The 24,759-nt window shown below is 35.9% G+C and overlaps 1 protein-coding gene across 1 annotated transcript; it reads left to right on the top strand.

The window, feature by feature from the left end:
- Positions 1-1,346: 1,346 nt before the first annotated feature.
- LOC115449143 (membrane alanyl aminopeptidase-like) lies at positions 1,347-21,402 on the top strand. The gene is made up of 30 exons (XM_037440772.1): positions 1,347-1,492; positions 3,267-3,799; positions 3,910-4,065; positions 4,524-4,841; positions 5,058-5,241; positions 5,455-5,696; positions 5,965-6,154; positions 6,468-6,657; positions 6,789-6,889; positions 7,143-7,322; positions 7,586-7,767; positions 7,956-8,270; positions 8,446-8,515; positions 8,690-9,010; positions 9,278-9,282; positions 12,376-12,601; positions 14,005-14,279; positions 14,663-14,818; positions 14,973-15,296; positions 15,461-15,644; positions 15,934-16,175; positions 16,364-16,556; positions 17,079-17,259; positions 18,140-18,237; positions 18,490-18,669; positions 19,124-19,308; positions 19,622-19,789; positions 19,979-20,122; positions 20,511-20,589; positions 21,119-21,402. The coding sequence occupies exons 1-30, from the start codon at positions 1,415-1,417 to the stop codon at positions 21,332-21,334; spliced, it is 5,916 nt and encodes a 1,971-aa protein (XP_037296669.1). The 5' UTR covers positions 1,347-1,414; the 3' UTR covers positions 21,335-21,402.
- Positions 21,403-24,759: the final 3,357 nt, after the last annotated feature.

The following is a 24,759-nucleotide window of genomic DNA, read 5'->3' as shown; positions in this document are numbered from 1 at the left end:
GCCGTATATCACTGGTAACATACATTAATTGAAGACTTCAGGCACTGTGGTATTTTAGGCTCATAAGCCCAAATAAGTAAGTATATCAAAGGACGCTCTCCCCGTCAACGGCAGCATGAGGTGGGGTGAGGTGGTGGAATTCTCCAAACGCCCGTATTCCACAGGGCGGACTCATTTTCTCAACCCTACTCTAACCATATTGTCAAAAAAAAACCCAATACTTTAGGTATACTAGACGGAGTATTTGAGAATGATAGTAGGATATTTACATATACGGATAGCGAAGACCGTACAGAAGGCGTGAAACGTGCTACGGTGGCCCACGTAAGATTATTGTGTTCTGGAATCTACCTGAGTATGAGTAGGTTTCAAATGAACCGGCATAGTTATGTCAACTAGCGAGGAATAATCATCTGTCGTCAGTCGACTCTCTATCTTGAGGTACAGTGGGGCCACTGTGCAGTACATGTATAAATAAGCGTTTGTATTTCCTCTTGAAGTTACACCATTAAATAACAAGGCATTAGTTTTATTATTTGATGTGCCTATATACTAGGCGTTAGATCTCCTCTATGATAGTAAATTTGTGTAACATTACCCCTTAGATCGAAGTAATGCACACGCATTGTTTATTTACTTTAGGTTACAAAATACACTTGTTTTGGTAAAAGTTATTTATAAAGTAAGACTAGAAAGAAAATCTTGAAATATTTACTATTTATGCAACTAGATTTCATAAAAAAAAAATCGTTTACTGTAATTTTATTCCCACAGAATTTGGAAGTAAAGTAGAGTATTTTAAAGTAATTGAAAGAGGAGTAACAAAATAAAACAAATGACATAATTTCTCCAATAATAATTTCAACATTATAATGGGTACTAATTAACTTAGAACTGAGGTAGGGGATTTGACTCTTGGCTTAGACATGTAGATAAACTCTCACACTTCTTAGGGGAGGGAAATAACGAAAGGGCTGAATAAATTATAATTTATTCAAGATCATTTTTTTCCGAAATAATACCTGTTTAATCTGTAATTTAAAAAACATTGGCAAATTTAATTTAACATAATTGGCAGTTATAGTTTATTCAAGATCATTTTTTTTCCGAAATAATATCTGTTTAATATGTTATATTGCTTCTCGTACCTCCTTCATTTTTTCGCGTATCTGTAATTCTTTTTCTATAATATGGATTCTAAGAAGTTTACTTATCAGATTATTTGTACCCAAAACTTCAATAAAAATAAACAGACCTAAACATATATTTTCCTATTGTAAATTTTACAATAGTAATTTATTTTCAGTGTTAAACGGACTTAAGGTTGACGATAACAAGAATTATACCGGTATCCATGATTAATTTTCATTCTGTATCATCTAATTATTTAAGTATAAATACTGATAAGATATGAATGATTATTGTAAAGATTAGGTTAAAGGCTGGTAAGCCCTGCGGATTCGTTCAGTTTACAAAAACTGGCGTCGAAATGGTAAGTACGCTGGCAAATTATTTTATTACTATTGGAATTTAAATAAACATTAAAAAATATATTGTGTTAATATCATCTAGGCAGGCCTTATCTAGAAATGGTATGTTAAGTTTTGTTACCAAAATAAATAAGACATTGGTATGTAGACACTGGTCTTTTGTGGGATTTCTTAAATCGTTTTGCACAATGTAAACATTTTTTTAGTGGATACCTAGAACTCTGATGGTATGTTATTTAATTTCTGGAATTCACTGACCGCTTCGGTGGCATAGTATTGAGCTCCAAAATAATAAGGTTTAGGGTAGTTTATTTGTTTCTTTTACCGACACGGGATTTTCGCTTAATGATAGGCTCATCCTTCTCTGAAATTGTTTCGATCATATTTTAGAAGTTTCCTTCACTGTTAAAACATTCATAGTATAATATACAAATATGAAATGTATTTAGATAATATGCAATAGTAACGTCAACAATTTGATGGTTCGTTGCGATCATCTCAACTTCGCTAGACTTCGCTAGATATTTATAAATTCTTGCTGTTTACATTTAAAAACATAATAATAGAAGCATATTTCGCCAGAGAGCAGTTAAGACACTTACGGTTCGCTGATATTGTTTTCATTATATGACGACATAAGGATACCATCATATCGCAAACAAATTACAAAACCCAATAATTATTGGTTTAGAATCAAACATGTCTTGTTTTTTTTTTGGCCTTAAGTTTGTTTGCCTAGCTAGGGCCGGGCAAATACATCAGACTTTTGGCGCGCGCTTGAGGCGCTCACAGCCCTTGAAAATTAAGCGACCATGCTGAGGGCAACCCACTAGCGGGTTACGAACCTCGGCTCAGGACGGTCACTGGAAAACGATGAGACGTTAACAATTATGTTATGAATTTGTTATTGCTCTGCCTGGGAACCGAAACCATATATTCCCACCATAAAAACTTTGCCTTCACCAAGCCTAATGGATTCCATTACTAATATAACATCAGCCCTGTATTATCTACTGTCCCACTGTTGGGCTCGGGCCCCCTCTACTACTGAGAGGGATTAGGCCTTAGTCCACCACGCTGGTCTAGTGCGGATTGGTAGACTTCACCCACCCTTGAAAATTCCTATAGAGAATTTCTCAGGTATGCAGGTTTCTTCACGATGTATTTCTTCATCGTTAAAGCAAGCGATAAATCACAAAGAATACACACATAATTTTTAGAAAAGTCAGAAATGTGTGCACTTTGGATTTAAACCTGCGGACATTCATCTCGGCAGTCCGTAATGGATGGATTCCATTGATGTTGCAAAATTTATCGGCACTTTTGTAATATTGTTATCATGTAAGTAGTCAGTAATACTGGCTATATATCGATAATAAAACCAATCCGGTATCATAATATTATGTTATACCACAGCTAAGAATGGATTCCCACCATAGCATATGTGTTATCGATAAGCAAAATATAACACAGAAAGTTGAAGGCGAGCAGAGCAATTATAATCAACAATCAAAAAATACTGACGCAATTCATATATTTATTATGCAAAGCTAATCAGACACACCTAATATGATAGGTGATCAAATGTTCAAAGGTGTGATGAGGTGTTAGATTTAAAGATTAAATGAAATAATCTAAGCTTATTTACTTAATTTAGTCCTTAAATTAAAGAATGGCTTGGTCTATGATATGCCTATGGTTTCAATTTTTAGTAAATAATATGATTAATAGAAATATCACTAAAAGTAAAATAAAAGGTGTTATTTTTATGTCTAGGTGAATCTCGGGTTTACCATTTTCTTGGGGGTCGCCCTTCTCCAGGGCGTTCTTACTTTGAGCCCCATACCCGTCCCAGAAGAAGAATGGGCCGAATTCTCCAGAATGCTGCGGGACCCGAGCTACCGCCTGCCTACTACCACCCGGCCAAGACATTACGCTGTGACCCTGACTCCATACTTTGACGTGGTACCTGCTGGTGTCAGCGGCCTTACCACCTTCAGCTTTGACGGCGAGGTCACTATCTACATATCGCCCACTCAAGCTAATGTTAATGAGATCGTCCTCCACTGCAATGACTTGACGATACAGAGTCTGAGGGTAACATATGTTAGTGGTAATAGTGAGGTGGATATCACGGCAACTGGACAAACTTTTACGTGTGAGATGCCCTACAGTTTTCTCAGAATAAGGACCTCTACGCCTCTAGTGATGAACCAAGAGTATATTATCAGGAGTACCTTTAGAGGCAACTTGCAGACTAACATGAGAGGGTTCTACAGAAGTTGGTACGTCGATAGAACCGGAAAGAGGTAAGTTTCGATTATATATATTTTATTAAATAGAAGGAAGGTTATATGCTAGATTTCGTATGTAAAATAATTGTAAAAAAACGGATTCTCTAATTTTAATGTATTTTCAGATGGATGGCTACCACCCAATTCCAACCAGGACATGCGCGTCAAGCGTTCCCTTGCTACGATGAGCCTGGTTTCAAGGCCACCTTCGACATTACTATGAACAGAGAAGCCGACTTTAGCCCGACCATATCTAATATGCCTATTAGGGCCACTACCACGTGAGTGATAAAGTAATCTATAATATTAAAAAATAGCTTTTAAGTCGTCGAAATAAAGTTTATTATGGTCTAAATGTGGTACTAGGACCGAATGTTTTCTTTGAAGTCAGATTGATTTATAGAAACGATTACTTATGATATCGTCATAATCATAAAGGTTTTGAATGAGGATTATATTTAACACGATTTAATTGCAATGATAAAATCTTTTTGAGCCACAACACCAAACATAATTTGTTCCTTTTGGACAACAATGGATGCAAGTTATTGAAAAATAACATGATTGTTGAGTTTGTAAGTTTATTGCTCTGAAATAATAAAACCAGGTCTAAAAATACTATACTTAGAAAAACCACATACGGATCATGATCTCGAGAAAGTTTTATAAGTAATTAAATACAGCGTTACTGCAAATGATTCTTAAAGAAGCAATCAATCAAATTGTAAATTTGTTTCAGGCTCACGAATGGACGTATTTCCGAAACATTTTTCACCACTCCCTTGACATCCACCTATCTCCTTGCCTTCATAGTCTCTCACTATCAGGTCATTTCTAACAACAACAATGCAGCACGCCCTTTTAGAATCTATGCACGTAATAATGTAGGGAGCCAGGGTGACTGGTCTCTTGAAATGGGTGAGAAACTGCTATTAGCTATGGAGAATTATACTGCAATACCTTATTACACGATGGCACAAAACATTGATATGAAACAAGCCGCCATTCCCGACTTCTCTGCTGGTGCTATGGAAAACTGGGGTCTCTTGACATACAGGTAAAACTATTCATTTGTTAGCCACTGCTACCGTTGCATGATTCGATTATGCAACGTGACAGATTTTTGTGTTAATTGGGTTTCGCTGTGGAAAATTTCACAATGATACGAGTTATCTAGCTTACTGTGTAGTAGTGATGTCAATACTAGATAATGCATTTGTTTTTTATATTTATTTTACCCTAGAATTTAAGATCAATGAAAACATGTTTGCAGGGAAGCTAACATCTTATACGACCCCCTCAATTCGAACCATCACCACCGTCAGCGCGTAGCGAACATTGTCTCCCACGAGATCGCTCACATGTGGTTCGGTAACCTTGTCACATGCGCATGGTGGGATAACCTTTGGCTGAACGAAGGTTTTGCCCGGTTCTACCAATACTACCTTACTGCAATGGTAAGATGTACATAAAATGCCAATATAATTGCCAGTTAGTTTAATTACTAATAATTTCGAGAAACTTCGAGTATATTTTTAATTTCTTCTACCTCAAGTTTCGTAATTTTTTAAGAGAGGAGGTGATTGACGAGATCCTTAATCAAGGTCTTATTTCAAGTCATTTCATTGACTAAACTAAACTATAGACCCTAATGCTATTTTCTTGCACAGGTCGACCCAGAGCTCGGTTATGAAATCCGTTTCATCCCAGAGCAGCTTCAAGTGGCGATGTTCTCTGACTCCGTAGACAGCGCCCACGCTCTTACTGACACCAGTGTTAATGATCCTGTTGCTGTCAGCGCTCACTTCTCAACAATCACTTACGCCAGGGGAGCCGCCATACTCAGAATGACACAGCATTTGTTGAGCTATGACACCTTCGTCAAAGGTCTTAGGCAGTATCTGCGTGCTCGGTAAGTTTTATGAGTAATCTTTCTATCTACGAAATAAAAGTCATTCGTTTATTTTATTACGAACTGAAGTTACTGTCAAGCGAGCTCTTTAAATTTGTTTTTAGGGTCATTGTAGTCAATTTATTAAAGGCTAGTATGAGATTTAACAATATATACAGCAATTGAGTGCTTTCCATTCGGAGTTCTGATCGCATTTTTTTTTCTATCCTTAATTATACAAGCAGCTTGAACGCGTTATTCAATTTATTAAATAACTAACATCTATTAGACAATTTGACGTCGCCGAACCCTACCACCTGTTCTCCGCTTTGGATGCTGCGGCTGCTGAAGACAATGCTCTCGCTGCCTACAGAGGCATCACTATTGACGCTTACTTCAGGACTTGGTCAGAGAAGGCGGGACATCCCCTTCTCTCAGTTACTGTTGATCATGAAACCGGCCGTATGACTCTCGTTCAGGTAAGCATTTTGCAGTATGAATCAAAATTATATACTTTTGAAACAACAACTTGTATAAACAAGCAAGAAAAAAATTATGGGTAGGTTATAATTTGAATCAAATTTATCTAAAACGGGAAAAGTGGGTGGGTACAGTAGTGTAGATATTTAACTTTGGAGATTATTTGCTGTAACCCTAGCAGGCGTAAATTTATGAAATAAATTGAATAAACTTAGTGTTTTCGAAATCATTGATATTCTTCACAAAAAGTAAACTGAAAATTGGAAAAACATTGCTAATTAATCACAAGTAATATGTGTGAGATATGTTTAGGCCAGATGGGAACGCAATACCGGTGTGTCTCGATTCCCGGGCTTATGGCATATCCCTATCACATGGACAAGGGCTGGAGCCCCAGACTTCGAAAACCTGAAGCCCTCGCAAGTTATGACTGGACAGTCTTTAGTCATTGACCGTGGTACCAGAGGACAAGAGTGGGTCATCTTCAACAAGCAAGTATCAGGTACAGTCACCTCCAAGTTTTTGGTATTTTTCGAATTGACTTAATCTATGTATTTATTAATAAATAGTTCAATATGTTAGATTTGATAAAAAAGAATGAAATTATAACTTACTTCGGAAATAATATTTTAGGTTTCTACCGTGTCAACTACGATAATACCACCTGGGGTCTCATCACAAGGGCTCTGAGGTCTGCGAACAGGACAGTTATTCACGAATTGAGTCGCTCTCAGGTATGAACAAAGTATTTATCTCATATTAAACAATCAAGTAAAACAATACTTAGAAATTAGATGTTTTACTTGAGACAATTTCGATTTATAATTTCATTGATATACTACTAAATATTGTCAGCTATTCTGGCAAATTATTATATTTCATTTGCTTGTAAACTTTTTTTTGCTTAATGGTTATAACTAGAAGAATTTGATAACATTTATGAGAAGCTACTCTTATTTGATTCTAAAATTTTATTTCTTCCATCAGATAGTAGACGATGTCTTCCAACTGGCTAGATCCGGCGTGATGTCATACCAACGAGCACTTAACATTCTGTCCTACTTGAGATTCGAAGACGCGTACGCACCGTGGTTGTCCGCCATCAGCGGGTTCAACTGGGTCATCAGGAGATTCGCCCATGACGCCGCCAATTTACAAACTTTACAGGTAAGTTTTCGTGAATTATTAATGAGAATAAATGAAAAGACCAGGATAAAATTTTAAAAAATATATGATCCAATTTCACTGTGTTATAAAATATAGTTTCTAGTACTATGGTTGAGGGTTCATGATACCATTAAATGTGAAGTATTAGACACCCAAATCCTTAATTTTGAAGAAATAACAAAAAGCTATTCAAAATTTATAAAATCATTCAATGCTAGAAAAATTCTGTCGCACTCATAAACTTTATTACAATTTATTTCTAGAACCAAATCATCGGACTGAGCGAAGCCGTGGTGGCTCGGCTTGGATTCACCGAACTATCCGGTGGTACTTACATGACCGACCTCCAGAGGTTGCATGTAATGCAGTTCCTCTGCAATGTGGGACACCAGCAGTGCATTGACGCTGGAAGACAGAACTTCTTGAACTGGAGGAACGGTAGCTTGTAAGTGAATCGGCTGTAGATGCTGAGTTGCAACAATTCTTAAAAATACATGTAAAGTAAAATCGAAATGAAAGATAAACTTGTCTCCGTGTAATGAACAAATTTAATATCTTTACGTCTTTCTTTATTATAATTTACCTTGTAAGGAAATTTGCCTTTTAGAAACTTACGAAATGCAATTTCCACAGTATCCCAGCTAACATGCGCCCATGGGTGTACTGCACTGGTCTTCGTTACGGCACAGCTGAGGACTTTAACTACTTCTGGACTCGTTACCTCGCAGAAGATCTGTCTAATGAGAAGGTTGTGATGCTCGAAAAGGCTGGCTGCACTCGTGACCAGGCCAGCTTGGAGAGGTTCTTGAACGCTATCGTTTCTGGCAATGACGACATCAGACCACAGGATCATTCGAGTGCCTTGAGCTCAGCTATTACATCCAACGACGTCAACACCATGAGAGCGTTCGACTGGTTGACCAAGAACGTAGATCAAATTACACGAACGTGAGTAATACGTGATGTATTGTATATAAAAATTGTTTTGGGAATATTACAAACTTGCATCCAATTTTTTCAGTATATAACGATGAAATTTCAATCAGTCTTGTAGACTAGAAAAGTTACCGTAAACCCAATACAAAGTTACATGAAAATAGCTAATATACATATTTTATTGCAGTCTTGGTAGTATCACCTCACCGCTGAACACCATCACGAGCCGTCTCTTGACCGAAGCACAGATGACCCAGGTACCAGAATTTATTCTTATTTATTAAAAACATCATTATTCTTAGAAACGCTTATATAAAGAAACAAATTTCTCCATGTTCTTTTCTATTTAACATTGTGTAACGTTACAATCAAATATAATTCAATTTTAGAATAGTACAAGATATCACAAAGTATACAATGATTTTTCACAGGTACAAACTTGGCTTGACGCAAACCGTAACACCATCGGCGCTGCCTACAACACTGGCGTGAACGGCATCGCCACATCAAGAGCTAATCTCCAGTGGTCGGCGAACAGAATGTCTGAGTTCCTGCGCTTCTTCGAAACTGGGTTCGTCGACGATGTTCCTAGTGAGGCGACTACTGTTGCGCCCCCTGCCGAAACTACGGTGACTCCCTCTACCTTCCCTCCGACGGAAGCACCGGCGACTACTCCAGCCCCGGGCTCAGGAAACATCGCCGCTTTGAGCGTTGTCAGCCTCCTCGTCACACTTGCCATTAACATGGTAGCGTAAATATTATAAGCGTATTTTTGTAATAAATATTTATTTAAGTGTATTTTTATTTAAAACAAATCCGATTGTGCTCAAAGTCTAAGCAGTTGTTTTTGTAATAAATATTTTTATATAATTGTATACTTTTTATTTTATTTTCGTCGTCAATTGGTTGAAGTTGAAGAAGAAACTATTGAAGCTATTCAAGAATTTAATATAACATAAGCATAACGTAGCCTAATTAGAATAATAAACAAAACAGACAGCATCTGTGCGGTGCTTTAGGTGCGGTTGGTGACCTAAACCCTATGTTTAAACTATGTCTTTTAAAGCCTTATCAATACCGAGATATTCATCTAACTCAAGAATTAAATGAATATCTAGGGGACTAAAAGCCCAAGGGCTACGACTCGCTTTGGTAGAGTTGCACAGCAGAATAAGTGTGATTAGAGAGTGAAAGCAAACCAAGTTTTCAGGATACTAACTTATATATTTTTAATATATTGCACGGCAGAATACAACACATAGCGCTTAGTAACAACAGGACATTGTTAAGCATTCTAAATACAATAATTCAAATACTATTATGCTCCAGTTGAATAATATTATAAAGAGGCCTTTGCAACTTTGCCATTGCAACCTCAACACTAACTTTATATATTAATATTATGAAAGCGAAAGTGAGTGTAAATGTTTGGATGTTTTAGAAATAAACGCAAAAACAGCTGAACGGATATAGATGGAATTATGACTTTTTATTCCGGTAATATGCTCTCACGGGACATAGTGGTTTCTGACGTGAGCTATTGTTGTTTATTTTATATTGTTGGTAGCTAAAAGGGCGGGTACAACAAGGAAAAAAAATACTATCACCATTTATAAATTATTAGTAATTTACCGGTGTTTTGGCTTTGTGATCGCTTACAACAATGTTGTAAAATATTATTGCATCAGCAACAAAATGGTGAAAAGCCACTGATTAATTTATATGGCTCATTGTCCTAATTTGCGATAAAGTGCAATAGATATTCAAGGTTAAGGCTTCGCGCAGACGCCTAAAATACTTGGGTAGTGTAAGATTAACCCTTAACACCCGCATTGAGAGGTTTTAGTATTGTTTACACACACATAACGCAATATACATTGTACTTTTAGATTTTGACTATTTTCTTTTGTTTTGTATTATTTTTTATTTTTTGTATTACTTGATTTATATTTAATTACTGTTTTATAAGAGGTGGGGCTCCTGAAACAGGTATTTCCATACTTAAAAAGAGTGCTCTAATAATTGCAAACTGTATTTGGGTAGGTTAAGATAATGCAAATAAAGTTTTTTTTGTTTTGAGAACTTATAAAGGTCGTAGAAACCTGGATGCAGGGCGATTTTGCCAAGTCAATCTTTAAATGTTTAAAAAAGGTCTATATTCAGTAGTGGATTTCCAAATGCTGATTATAATAAGCATTTGTAGTACTTGCCATTACGCAAACGTATATTATTTATTATATTTTATCATTTGGTAGTATATGATTGTGCTGTCATAAGGAAAAATAACATTTATACACATTTTATATGCGATTACAAAACAGCGTATAACATTCTACTGCGCTCTCAATTCTTAAACAGAAGATTCTAGATTCGATAATAGTAATAAGACAGTAAAATGCCTTTAGCCGGATCACATAATTGCATTATGTACTATACAACGTATAAAAAACATAAGAATTGTATTTTTTATTTTAGGCCCTGTACTTTATACTTTAAACTGATTTTAAAAACAAGAACCATAAGGGTTCTTATTTGGTGTTCTCTGACGAAAACTGCTTTCAGTACTAATGGTAGTGTTATTATAGATAGAATTTAAATAACGTCAAATTTTTTATGGATTCCATTTTTTATATATGTCTTGGACCAGGTCGTTATGTGGTGGCTTTTTTGATCGAGCAACGCTTTACACAGATTTTTTTAACCTGATTTGCCTGGAATAGATTCCTTAGAAGCTGACGTGACCAAACAGATGGCTGATCAGAGCAGTTAAGAAAATTCTTTTCGGCAACAACTTGCAACAACAACTCCGCACCCTCATAGGGGCAAGCAGAAATTGTTTTTTTTATTAATAATAAATTAATAATTATTAAAATTAAAATATTCTATTGTATATCCTTCGATTACAATCGAATTAGTTTTGCTATGAGTACATAGAAAAGCATAGATGTACTTGCAGTAATCAGCGATGTAGATAACATTGGATTTCGGCCACGCGTCTGATAACATTAATCAACATATAGTTACAGACCCAGATAAATTATAGCTAAAGATAAATATATAATATCCATCTATAGGTTTTTAGTCGACCGAACGGCGGGGTGCAGCCCGCTTTGGTAAGTGTTAATGGTTCATTTTTCTTTTTATTTTTCTAACACTTCGTTTGAAACCGAGTTTTATTGACCTTAAAGAAATCTTTTTTTTTAATGAAAAGTGCTACGACATTTTAAATTATTTATAATAAAAACTGAATATCGACTTCCTGAAATAGCTATAACCAAACACATTTGCATGGAGCTTCATGTTGCACGTAGATAAACCTGGAGCTTTCATGCATTGTCTTTAAAATCTAAACATCCTGCATCATTATAATTATCATTTAATTTAGAATTTGTTTGTATTAGGAATATTATGTTATTTAATAATTAGACTATTAAAAAGAATGTTCGGGTAGATTCTTATAATGTAATATGATAATTTTTAGTAATTAACTAGAAAAATATTCTTAATTTTTTTAATACAGCTTTTGTTATACAATTTTTAAAGTTTTTTTTTTACTTAATTAAACTCGGTTTAAAATTATATTAAAATCAAGACTACATTAAAACATCTAATCATCAAAGTATCAAAAAATTCTTAAACAATAATTCGTTAATTATATTTCTCCCATCTATAAACCAAACTTAAAGCTTTGAAAATGAAATATAAAACCTGTACTGCTTTGAGATACGGCGATAGCCTCGTATAGCGGCGATAGCCTAGTTGGTTGTGGAACGGTCTGCCGAGACGAATGTCCGCAGGTTCAAATCCCAAGGGCACACAACTCTGATTTTTCTAAAAAAATTATGTGTGTATTCTTTGTGAATTATCGCTTGCTTTAACGGTGAAGGAAAACATCGTGAGGAAACCTGCCTCCCTGAGACGTTCTCTATAAGAATTTCGAGGGTGTGTTAAGTCTACCAATCCGCACTAGGCCAGCTTGGTGGACTAAGGCCTAATCCCTCTCAGAAGTAGAGGAGGCCCGTGCTCAGCAGTGGGCAAGTATATAATACAGGGCTGATATTATTATTATTATTATACTGCTTTGAGAATAAGGCCTTACGTAACCCTCTCTTTCCAGAAACATCATGTTGCTCCCCACTATACTATGTGTCCTCATAGGATCGCTCAGCGCCGTTCCTTTCGACGACCTGAGCTCCAATTTTGAATTCCTGGAATATGGCACTAACTTGGATGAGCCGAAATACAGACTCCGGGATACGGTATACCCTCACAAGGTCAATGTTGACCTGGATGTCTACTTGGATGACGCCAGGTTTAATGGATTCGTTTCCATGGAAGTAGAGGTGAGTTATACATCTTTCTATTTTGGGAAGCATAATATCATCGTAAAAATTTGGAGCACAATATGGCGGTTTTTTGAAAAGAAATTTTCTACCTTAAAAAGGCAGTATCTATTATATCGCTTTTTGTCGACATGCCACTGAAAACTAATGTCTCTGTGAACTTGAATTACTTTATTGTAAAGATGTCAAGTTAACAACAATCAAGTAACACAGTTAAAAACAGTCAGTTATTTTTCATTCTGCTAATATTTACAAAACTCTTGAAGCTTTCATTAAAATACCCGGTAAAGGTAAAAAAAGATGGCATCGTTTTGAGAGATGCTTTGGCCATAACTTATACATTCACTTGCATATTCCATTGAAGCTTAGAACAAAACGATGCAAAACCGTTTGTTTTGAAATTCAAGCGCATAATCAGGACCGATTTTCGTCGCGTAAAAAAAACGATTTTAACACGTAACCGTAACATTACATGACGCTCGTGAGCCGATAGCCTCAGCCGATAAAAACAATTAATAAATTATTCTTTCTTAAGTATTATTGTGATACTTATCAAATTATTTTACAACAGTCTTACAATAATCAAAGGATATAAAATGTACCGATCGCTAGCATAGATTATTTTAATCTTGTCCATTGCGATAGCGGTGATAAATTATATTATTATTTTTCACGAATATTTTTGGTTCATTATGACGCAAAAATGCGTGCTATTAATCTACATAGATTAAGTAATTATTTTTGCTAATACGTATTACTACTTATATGACAATATTTGGATTTTATTAATACTGATTTGATGTATGTAGTACTTAGTATTAATCATTATCCGTTGAAGATTACCATAGATTTAAAATATTAGAATATAATTTCTAACAATATTATAATCACATCAAATCATATAGTATTTAGGGATATTGATTTTTATCAAGAGATACCAAATCGCACAAGAGATCCTATTTTATAGTTACTTAAAGGGTTCAGCTAGCTTGTGGTTGCGACTTCGCCCTCTTGATAGAGTTTTTCCAAGATTAGGGTCCTGGTACTTATTTTCCCGGGATAAAAAATAGCATAATATGTCCTTCTCAGTGTCACAGATTATCTCCGTGCTAAATTTCATCCGAATCTTTACGTTACTTTGTTTTTTAATAAATTATATGTACACGCAATTTATCTAAAGAAACTTTAAAAACGTCCAAAAAATGTAAATCCACAAAAATCTAAAAAAAGATAACTTCATTATGTAACATTTGCGTAAACTTAAGAAATCAATTATAGGTGGTAAAAAAGTTAGTTGCGCAGTTCCCACTTTAAAGATAAGAGAAAAGAGTTTTCTTATGTTATTCCCATAATTCGAGAGTCAAATAAAAATAACTGTTTATTAAGTTTAATATCCTTTGCAGGTCCGTGAACCTCAATTAACCGAGATTGTCTTCCATCAAAACGTGGTATCCATCGAAGGAGTAAACGTACTGAACTCTGCAGGCAACCCTGTTCCCCTTCGGTTTCCCTTGCCTTTCACCACCGACAGCTACTACGAGCTTCTGAGCATCCACTTTGCTAATCCCATTCCAGTTGGCAACTACACCATTTCAGTGACATACCTTGGCAAAATTAATAACAACCCTCTTGACAGAGGATTCTATAGAGGCTACTATTATTTGAATAATCAGATCAGGTTAGTATATTGGCACAGTTTTGACCTACGAAATGTGTTGTACAAGTATTAGTGCGGAGTCTGGCATTGTGCCAAGTAATTGGAAAGTTGGCTTTCTTTTACACGGAATTTAACAAAGCTGATGAAATAGGGGCGTAGAACAAAAATATAAAAAAGCATAATGTAGTAGTAGTAGTCAATGTAAAATATTGGGAAGGCAAAAAAATCGAATGTCATTTAGTTCTTGATTCAAAGTGTTCATTATTACGCGTTTGAGTATGACTTCAAAAATAAAATTATTAGTTAAAAAATTTAAGAAATTTAAGGTACTTTAGTAACAAGAAGACGGTTATTGTTTCAAAAATTATAAATAGAAATATTTAAATATTTTTTCACGATTTTAGATATTATGCCACCACGCAGTTCCAGCCTTACCACGCAAGGAAAGCATTCCCTTGCTTCGATGAACCTCAGTTCAAATCCAGATTCGTCATCTCTATTACTCGTAGCAGCAGTCTCAGCCCCTCCTACTCTAACATGGCTATCGCCAGCAGAGAAGTGTGAGTATTACGGTTGCAGTTTGGGTACACTGCAAAAATACACTTATATTTGTTTTGCTATAACACCAGAACTAAAGCTATATTTTGCTATATTTCAATGCAAGATTGCCATATCCTAGTACTGGAGTTTTACAATTAAAATATTTGTTTACAGCATTTCCGCCAACCGTGTCCGCGAGACTTTCTTGCCGACCCCCATCATTTCGGCCTATCTTGTCGCTTTCCACGTGAGTGATTTTGAGGAGACTGCCCTTACGGGCACTTCATCTAGGCCTTTCGGTATCATCTCTCGCCAAGGAGTCAAATACCAGCACCAATACGCTGCTGAAATCGGTCTGAAGATCACCGACGAATTTGATGATTACTTCGGTATCATGTACCACGAGATGGGTCAGGGTAACCTGATGAAAAATGATCATATTGCCTTGCCCGACTTCCCGTCTGGTGCTATGGAGAACTGGGGAATGGTTAATTACAGGTAATATGCCGCAGGAATTGTTTTATTATTTTAATACGAATTATTTTAAAGAGTATAATTGAAAAGACTGCAACATATATCATTTTGTACGTTAAACCCTTGGCTTAAATATGCTGTTATCTCATTTCACAAATTATATTTACTTAATTTTTTTTCTTTAACAGAGAGGCTTACCTTCTTTACGATCCTAACCACATGAATCTGATGAACAAAAATACCATTGCCACTATCATGGCTCACGAGCTCGCACATAAATGGTTCGGAAACCTCGTCACCTGCTTCTGGTGGAGCAACTTATGGCTCAACGAGTCTTTTGCCAGTTTCTTCGAATATTTCGGTGCTCATTATGTGAGTAATAATTTATGGCTTGTTAAGACTATTATAGGATTGATAAATTTAGTTGTAAAGATCTTTGTACATAGTCCATGGCATTAAAATTGATTAGAAACAACAGATTCTTTGTAATTAAATCAGTAGGCTAAATAAGTAGCTAGAAATACTAAAAACCTGTAAAAAACGTTTCGACGGAACATAAAAAGATAAATTGCAATAAATCTTACCCTATAAAATCTTCATATTTATATTGAGTAACTTCAGAAGAGTTTAAAATTATTGTGGTATATTTTGTTTTCTTTAGGCGGACCCATCTTTAGAGTTGGATGACCAGTTTGTCACTAGCTACGTACACAGCGCTTTGACATGGGACGCAGGTGCAGGCGCCACTCCCATGAACTGGTCGGAGGTTGCAACAAATCCCAGTATCTCCTCCCACTTCAGTACCACTAGCTATGCTAAGGGAGCCTCGGTGCTCAAGATGATGGAACACTTCCTTGGCTTCAGGAATTTCCGTAATGGACTCAGATATTACTTGAGAGACAAGTAAGTCCATATTAATAATCATAATAATTTGTATTCACTTTTTCATTGATCATTAATTTGTGAGAACCGAATTTTCTGTTTTTTTTTGTCAATTTATAAACATAATTTTATTTTCTTCCGTTAGCCATTACTGTTTTAAATATTACTTCCACATTGTATTTTTTTATCTCTGTTATTTCGTATTTTAGTGCGTACGGTATTGGTACACCTGAAGCTTTATACAATGCTTTGCGTCAAGCCGCCTCCGAGGACCATGTTTTCACTCGCAACTTCCCTGACGTGGACGTCGGAAAGGTTTTAGACAACTGGGTACAGAACCCTGGGGCCCCTGTCGTAAATGTTAACGTGAACATGGAAACTGGAGTTATTACCCTTACACAGGTAGACAGCAGTACTTTTGAAGCCAGCGTTTATTAGTTCAGCAATTTAGTCAAAACAAGTATTAACTATATAATACGTAGTGTGCATATAGTATTATGTTTTGGTTTAAAGTATGTAATTATTGACAATTGGATTTAAGATAAAATCTTAATGGCCATCTCACTTGAAACTGTTTTAGAGCGCTGTATCAATTTGTTATTATTATTAAAAAAATATCAAGAGATATTAAATATCTTAGTAGATACTTTTCTTTCCGCACCACCATTAAATCGATACTAATATATATAGCTGAAGAGTTTGTTTTAACGCGCTAATCTTAGTACTGACTTTAAGTTTTTTCGCGCTTATTTTTGGAACTATTGAACTGACTTTAATTTTTTTTGCACTAATAGAAAGCTATATTACTCGTGTGTGCTATTGGCTACTTTTTATTCTGAAAAATCTTTTTCACGCTTGCGGAGCCGGCAGGCAAAATCAAATCTGGCATATAAGTATATGAACTAATACGATTAAAATCTTTAGGAACGCTACCTCGTATCTGGGAACCCGGCGCCACAACAGCTGTGGCAGATTCCTATCACATGGACTGATGCAAGTGTCCGTAACTTCAGCACTGCTCCCAGATTTATCATGACCAGCAGGACACACACCATCCAGAGCAATCCTGGACATAACTGGGTTATACTGAACACTGCTCAATCTGGTAAGTTCTTGAATGAAAGTCACATATATTGCCACAGAGGGAACATACAAAAAATAGTTACATGTAATGAAATAACAAGGAAAAAAATACCAATGTTCGGTATAAGCACCTATGACTAGTCCCTAATACATACTATGTAAGTAGGGCCACACTATACATCTAGGTGCCCATCTCCTTATATATTGTGTTATGATGAGAGCCATTAAACACAGCACTGGTTTTTAGAGGTCACAGCATCGCACGGACACCAGAAAAATAGTCCATGAGCCTACAACTACAGTCCAAATTCGCAAAACAAAATGAGTTATAAAAATATATTACAATTGTATAAAATAAGCTTTTCTTTATGTTTGCACGGCAAAGTGAGCCCATTCCACCAGATGGTAAATACAGTGAGAACCAATAGAATGTCGACGAAACAGAGATGATTACCGCTCGGCAGTCGACATATTATGCGGGCCTAATGGAACTCAATATACGCAGACTGAACCCAGAACGCTACAAACTTTCGTGAGCCACTGTGACAGGTTCTAACACTATCCAGGCGGATATAAAATCTAACCTTCCACCAGTAAACGCGTGTTCTGTATGATGCGCATTTATAGCGGTGTGCGCCACACGCTCGTTTTAGAATTCTTGCCTAGTTACTGGTCACATTGAACACTATTATTTCTACGTGATTTATAAGCTTTCGAAAATATTTAACCAGTTAAGTTGGGGAGATAAGAATTAAAGCATTTGACTGCAGTTTAATTTTACATGATAACATACAATATGTTATCCATATACATCCAGTACATTATAATATACTGTCCACATTTCTCATTATATACCTATGTATATTTTCTGAATGATATTTTTATACCTGTAATTTCTTTAGGTTTGTATCGAGTCAATTACGATGACCACAACTGGCAAATGCTTGCTTCCGCTCTACGCAGAAACAGTCAGAACTTCCACAAATTGAACAGAGCTCAGGTATTACATTTAATATTATCCTTACAATTAGTTGTCAAAAAAGATTCAAAGCCTCCTGGCTCATTTTTACAGTGTACGGTTAGCTAGTTAGTTAGTTATTATATGTTAATTATAGGTTTCACAATCTTGACATGCTAGTGCTATTCTTTATTCAAATCTCTATAACTAAAAACTGCTTTAACATTTGCGACATACAAACATGACTTGGAATTTTGTAGTAGTAAAAAGTTCAAATCTATTTCTTGTTTATAGATGGTCAACGATGTGCTCTTCTTCATTCGTTCTCGAAGCATCGAAGCTGGTCGTGCATTTGACGTTCTGTCCTTCTTGCGTAATGAGACCGACTACTACGTGTGGGCTGGAGCCCTCACCCAGTTTGATTGGCTTCACAGAAGGATGGAGCACCTGCCCGCAGCTCATGTTGAATTCTCTGTGAGTTTAGTAATTACTATGATTGTGGTAAAATTTATATTATTGTATAAAGTAATTTCAAGATCATTTTCATGTGATCAATGTGGATTGTCGATGCACACACACTCATGAATTTTACAATGGAGGAGCAGATGATGCAAATGTCAAAAATGTGGAATTGTATTGTGAAATATATAATTTTATAAAAGGTGATTGAATGAAAAAAGGCAATTGGTTAGATTATAACCGACTGAGATGGGTGGCTATGTGAATTCAAAAGAAACTTAGAGTTCAGTAGAAGAATAACGAACAAATTGCTAGTTTAACTTTCGGGGTAAAATTTCATTTCACAGACAAATCTCCTATTTTCCGAAATTCTGTTTCGACTACATTATAGTATTAAGCGCAGGCTGTTTTACTAAGTTAAAATAAAATCTATTTATTTTAATCTACATGCACCATTTTCTTTCTGCAGAACTACCTCTTGAGGCAGATCGATGTCGTCGTCAAACACTTGGGCTTCAATGAACGCGCCAGCGACTCCACTGGCACCATCCTCAACAGGATGCAGATCATGAACTTAGCCTGCAACCTCGGCCACTCCGGCTGCATTAGCGACAGTCTTCAGAAGTGGAGAGCGTTCAGAAACAACAACACGTTGTAAGATTATGCGATATTTTTAAATGTCATGTTGACTTCGTGAGTCTTCTTTGGAGACTTATTGCCTTAAATCATAAATTTACGTAATGACAAACCTATTGTTACATAACATTTTATTTAAAATATTTAGATGAGGTATTACTTGAATAACATCTCTAGAACGCACTGTTGTGTTTACTTCCACTGCCAAAGACTATTGGGTAAGCACTATTATCCATTTTCAATGGTTTCAATGAGCAGTGTAATGAATATTCACTATGGAATCAACTATCTTATTTTAATTTGGTAAGCATAATTAAATTTCCATCGTCAGGGTACCGGTCAACGCTCGCCGCTATGTCTACTGTACTGGTCTCCGCCAAGGTGATGCCAGCGACTACAACTTCCTCTACCAAAGATACAACTCCTCGGAGAGCACCGCTGACATGGTAATCATGCTGCGTGCACTCGCTTGCACCAAGGATGCCGCGTCGTTTGAGCAGTAAGTTCATTTTCATATTAGAGTTGCGTTATCCATATAAAATATTGTATCACTTACACCTTGTTTCGATCATGTCTAGACGAAAAACACACTTATATGTAAACTTATGCATTACCGTTTGTACTACCTATAGCCCATTTTAAGCAGCTTACTATGCTTGAAACTTTAATGGAGCAAATTATTTTTCAGCTACATGTTCCAGTCGATGTATAATGACAGGATTCGTATCCACGACCGCACGAACGCCTTCACCTACGCTCTGCAAGGCAACAAGGAGAACCTTCCTTTACTGCTTAACTTCTTGTACCGTCACTTCGCTGAAATCCGTGAAAGGTGAATATTTTTACATACTCTCGAAATCAGGGGCTTTTAAGATAACCCCATGCAATTAACTTAAAACTATTTTATACTAAGAAGTGGTTACGAAATAAGTTATAATATTAAATGGCGTATTTAAAAGGAAGTTATTTTTTACCGTCTTAGAGTCGAGATTTCTTTTTTAAGAAAAGGGATAGAAGATATTGAAAGCGTTTTTATATTTTATTTATTTGTCTAGTCAAGTTTATATAAGATCCTTTACCTTCAAATAGAATAACAAAGAGCTTACCAATTTAATGATATTCAATCTGGAAACAGACGTTCGCGTAGACAAAATTGCGATCAAAAGGGATGACGCGATTAAATTATTAGAAATTCCTAACTGCTTCATTATTTATACCAGATACGGCGGAGAGGCTCGTCTCACCACCTGCATCAGCAACGTCGCTGGATTCTTGACTGAGTTCACGCACATTAGAGAGGTGAGTTTATGAATTTAGTAGGTTAAGTCAGAGTTAAAATAAAGTAGCTAATAAGATGAATATCTTATAATTATTATAAATTATTCGAACCAATTTCTAATAAAAATAGAATTCATGTGGGAAAGCTGCACGTAGATGATTCTAAAAAGTAACCTGTAAACAGAAAGAGGCTATAACAAAGCGGCGATAGCCTAGTTGGGTATGGAACGGACTGCCAAGACGAATGTCCGCAGGTTCAAATACTAAATACCTTTGACTTTTCTAAAATCATGTGTGTATTCTTTGTGAATTTATCGTTCGCTTTAACGGTGAAGGAAAACATCGTGAGGAAATCTGCACATCTGATAAGTTTTCTAAAGGAATTTCGAAGGTGCGTGAAGTCTACCAATCCGCACTAGGCCAGCGTGGTAGACTAAGGCCTAATCCCTCTCAGTAGTAGAGGAGGCCCGTGCTCAGCAGTGGGCAAGTATATAATACAGGGCTGATATTATTATTAGAAAGGGGCTAACCTAAATGTATTCTTTCACAGTTCCAAACCTGGGCCTATGCCAACCAGGTCGCCCTCGCTGGATCCTTCTCGACCGCTGTGTCTGTCGTCAGCACCGCCGTGAATAACTTGCAGTGGGGTAACACCAACGTGCCTGCCATCCACGAGTACCTTCTCCTTGATAGAAGCTCTTCCACCGCTATTACCTCATCTGCCATTCTTCTCTTGATGGCCATGATCGCGCAAATGCTGCGTTAAATTTACATTATTATTTGTTAATTTAAGGTTAATGTAAAGTTTTTTAATAACATTATTTAATAATTGGATGTTTCATTTATTTCAACCCTGTTTATGTCTTCTATGATACATGTGAAATTATACCAATTACCACCCTCGTGAAACTTTTTATCTTGGTTCGGTATTACACTGGAATTGGCGTTGAATTCACTGTAGTCTAAATAATACAAAATTGACCAACTGTATGTCATTGTCTCCCCGGTCGCCAGAAGTATGCTGAGTTGACTTACTGGACGAATACTGCCTGAATATGGAATGAAATATTACTCATATATGTCAAATTAAAGAGTAGGTGATGTTCACTAAGGCTCATATGTGTTAAAAGAACTCGCTGAGGCAATAGAGAAGGAACAGACACGTATTAACAGATCCGTTCAGTAGATTTTCTAAATTATCTGAACTGATTTTTATAAAGTTTGGTATGGAGATAGTTTAAGACCCTGCGAAGGTTATAGACTACTTTCTAACCAGGGAAAATATATAGCGGGACTTTTATCCTGTAAAACTCTTTCAGGAAGGCGAAGTCGCGAGCAAAAGTTAGTTAATCAAGAAAAGTCTATTATAACAGATTATAAAATAATTTGTTTAAAATATTATGGATTGCTACTGGTAAAGATTTTGACCAACTTGGATTAGCGCCTTCCATATTATTGAAAGATACAGTTTACGCTTTGCGTATTGTACGCTTTTGCTTTATTTATTCAGTCAGTAATCAGTATTAACAGTGGGGAAAGGTGAAATTTTCCAAATGGGAATCCGACGCAAAATATAGTAGGTTCTAATATGCTATAATGCGGTCTCCGTTCCAATGATAATTAGATTCTACATAAATTTTACATTAAGTGAAGCCAACAGGAATCGTATTATTTATGAACCTTTCGCCACTGGTATTTAAAATAAAAGATTTATGCCATAGTATTCTAGAAAATTCATTGAGGTGGTGTAATAAAAATATTTTTTTTTGTTATATGTTGAATATTGAAATAAAACTATATTTTGGATTTTCCGGTTTTTTATATTATGATTTTCTCCCGACATTTTGAAGACTTTTTGGCATTCATGGTCACTTAGGTATTGAGGTGTTGGTCGTCCGAAAAGTCAAAGTTACAATATCTACTTAAATTTTAAAATGATTTAAAAATGTAGTAGTACAAGTATTTTGGTAAATATAAAAAATCATTATACATTCAAAATTGTTGAACAATAACACGAAGCCTGACTTTACAGTTAGATTTTTTGGCATCAAATCTGCGTTAGAGACTTAATTGGCTATATGACTGTAAAGTTTTGACTGGTTTTATTTTCATTCCATAAATATCCTACACAGATAAACTCATCATTCAATTAATTTTAAGATCTACAACTTAATATATTGGTGTCTTCATGACTTTTAGAAGTTTTGTGGATAATTTTGGAGAACTGATAGATTCATTTCTACCTATATGCTACCATGGAATCTTAATAATCTATTTACTAATAATACTAGACGATGTTCGCAGCTTCGCCCTTAAAAAGATTTAACGGAATAAACACAACCTTATAATATGTTAATGAGGGACATGTCATATCCGTGCCAAATTTCATCTTAATCCATTCATGGATTTCTACGTTTACTTCTAAAACATCTTCACACTCCTTCGAATCTATTAATAAGGAAATAAAACGTTATACATTTCGTCAAAGATTGGTCGAGATTTTTTAAGGAAAAATAGAAACATATTTAAGCCATCAGGTAACTAGATAGTATGTTTGATGATTTAAACCCGCTAAGTCCTCGGCTTAAAGTCTAGATAGAGCAAGGATTTGAGAGCGCTTCGATTCGAAATAACACACTTGATTTTCCTGTTGTATTCTTGATATTCTGACCATAGTTTCATCCAACACATTGCAAAAAACACCTTATATCATAATTATGCTGAACATAGGCGTCCACTTAAGATTTCCAAACGTACCTGTCGAAAGCAACCTGCATCCATAACCTTACATACTGTGAAGGTTTTGCATATATCTAGCCAGATAAAAATAAACAACAGTAAATGCTAACGCTTAATCAGTCCAATCTATGATCTTGATAAATGATTGATATCATATTTATCGATTATTATAATGGTCGATTGATACATGGGTAATACAAACGCTCATCATCAGTTCAATCTATGAACTTGATAGGATTGATATCACATGTATCGATCATTATAGGGATCGATTGATAAATGGGTTAAGAAAATTTTTGCTTTATTGAACAGGGGGTCGCGTGCTTTGGTTATGATCAATAGGTTCTTTGACGGATGACAGAAAGGTTTGCTAGCGCAGTGGAATACAAAACAATACTTTGTAATTCAAGGTGATGGATGGTGTTTACTGTTTATGGGCGGTCGTATCGCTTACCATCAGGCGAGCGGAAAGCTTGTCTCGTCATTGAAAGCAATAAAAAAATCCAAATGACTGTCTTCTTGTCTAATATACCTTAGTGTCTGAAGACTAAAGTCTTCAATCAATGTGTGTTATCCGGGGTGACATACGGCACTGAACCGTAGTTTCTAACTACGCCGTATAAAAAACTCACAGTCGCTCAGCGAGCTATGGAGAGGACTAAGTTTGGTGTTTCTCTACGTGATCGAATCAGATATAAGGAGAAAAGAACGAAAGTCACCGATATAGGCCATCGGACTAGCAAGCTGAAGTTGCAATAGACAGGGCACATAGCTTGCAGAACTGATGGTCGATGGGGCACGAAGGTTCTGGAGTGAAGGAGACGAAAGGAGACAGATGATCTAATAAAAGTCTTTGGACGTCGCTGGATGCGGGCCGCTTCCAATAGGTCAATGTAGAAAACTTTAGGGAAACCAATGTTCAATATTGGACATACTGCGGCTGATAATTTCTCGATTTTTGTTTCCTATAGCTTCTATTCTGTTTTGCCGATAAAGGCATTTGAACCAATTACTGTTACTCTTATTTATTATCTTTATCCTAAGTAATAAATAATGTCATATTATGTTTATATGGTTTCGATATCACAGTATTATCTGATAGTGATGTAATGAATATATTTTGTATTCGTTTTGGTGAATATTTTTGACATTTGCTTTCGCAAAAACTTGAGAAATATTATATATATTGCAAATAAAATTCTTTTTGGCTAAATATATAATTCGTCGAAGGAAAAAAATCGTGGTTACGGAACATCCACGAGTGGACGGGGATTGCAAGCGCTGAAGAAATATTTCGCCTTGCAAAGGACAAGAAAAAGTATGCTAAGCTGGTCGCCAATCTTCACTAGTTGGAGAGGCACTACAAGAAGAAGAAGAATGTAATTAGTGATAATAAACCTTTACAAGTAGTCAGCTTGTGTTTACGTCCATACCCTTAAGGTTCATTCCCGG

The sequence above is a fragment of the Manduca sexta genome, chromosome 20, assembly GCF_014839805.1.
Source record: "Manduca sexta isolate Smith_Timp_Sample1 chromosome 20, JHU_Msex_v1.0, whole genome shotgun sequence".
NCBI lineage: Eukaryota > Metazoa > Arthropoda > Insecta > Lepidoptera > Sphingidae > Manduca > Manduca sexta.
The sequence above is the reverse complement of the archived record's forward strand: the minus strand, read 5'-3'. Positions and strand labels throughout refer to the sequence as shown.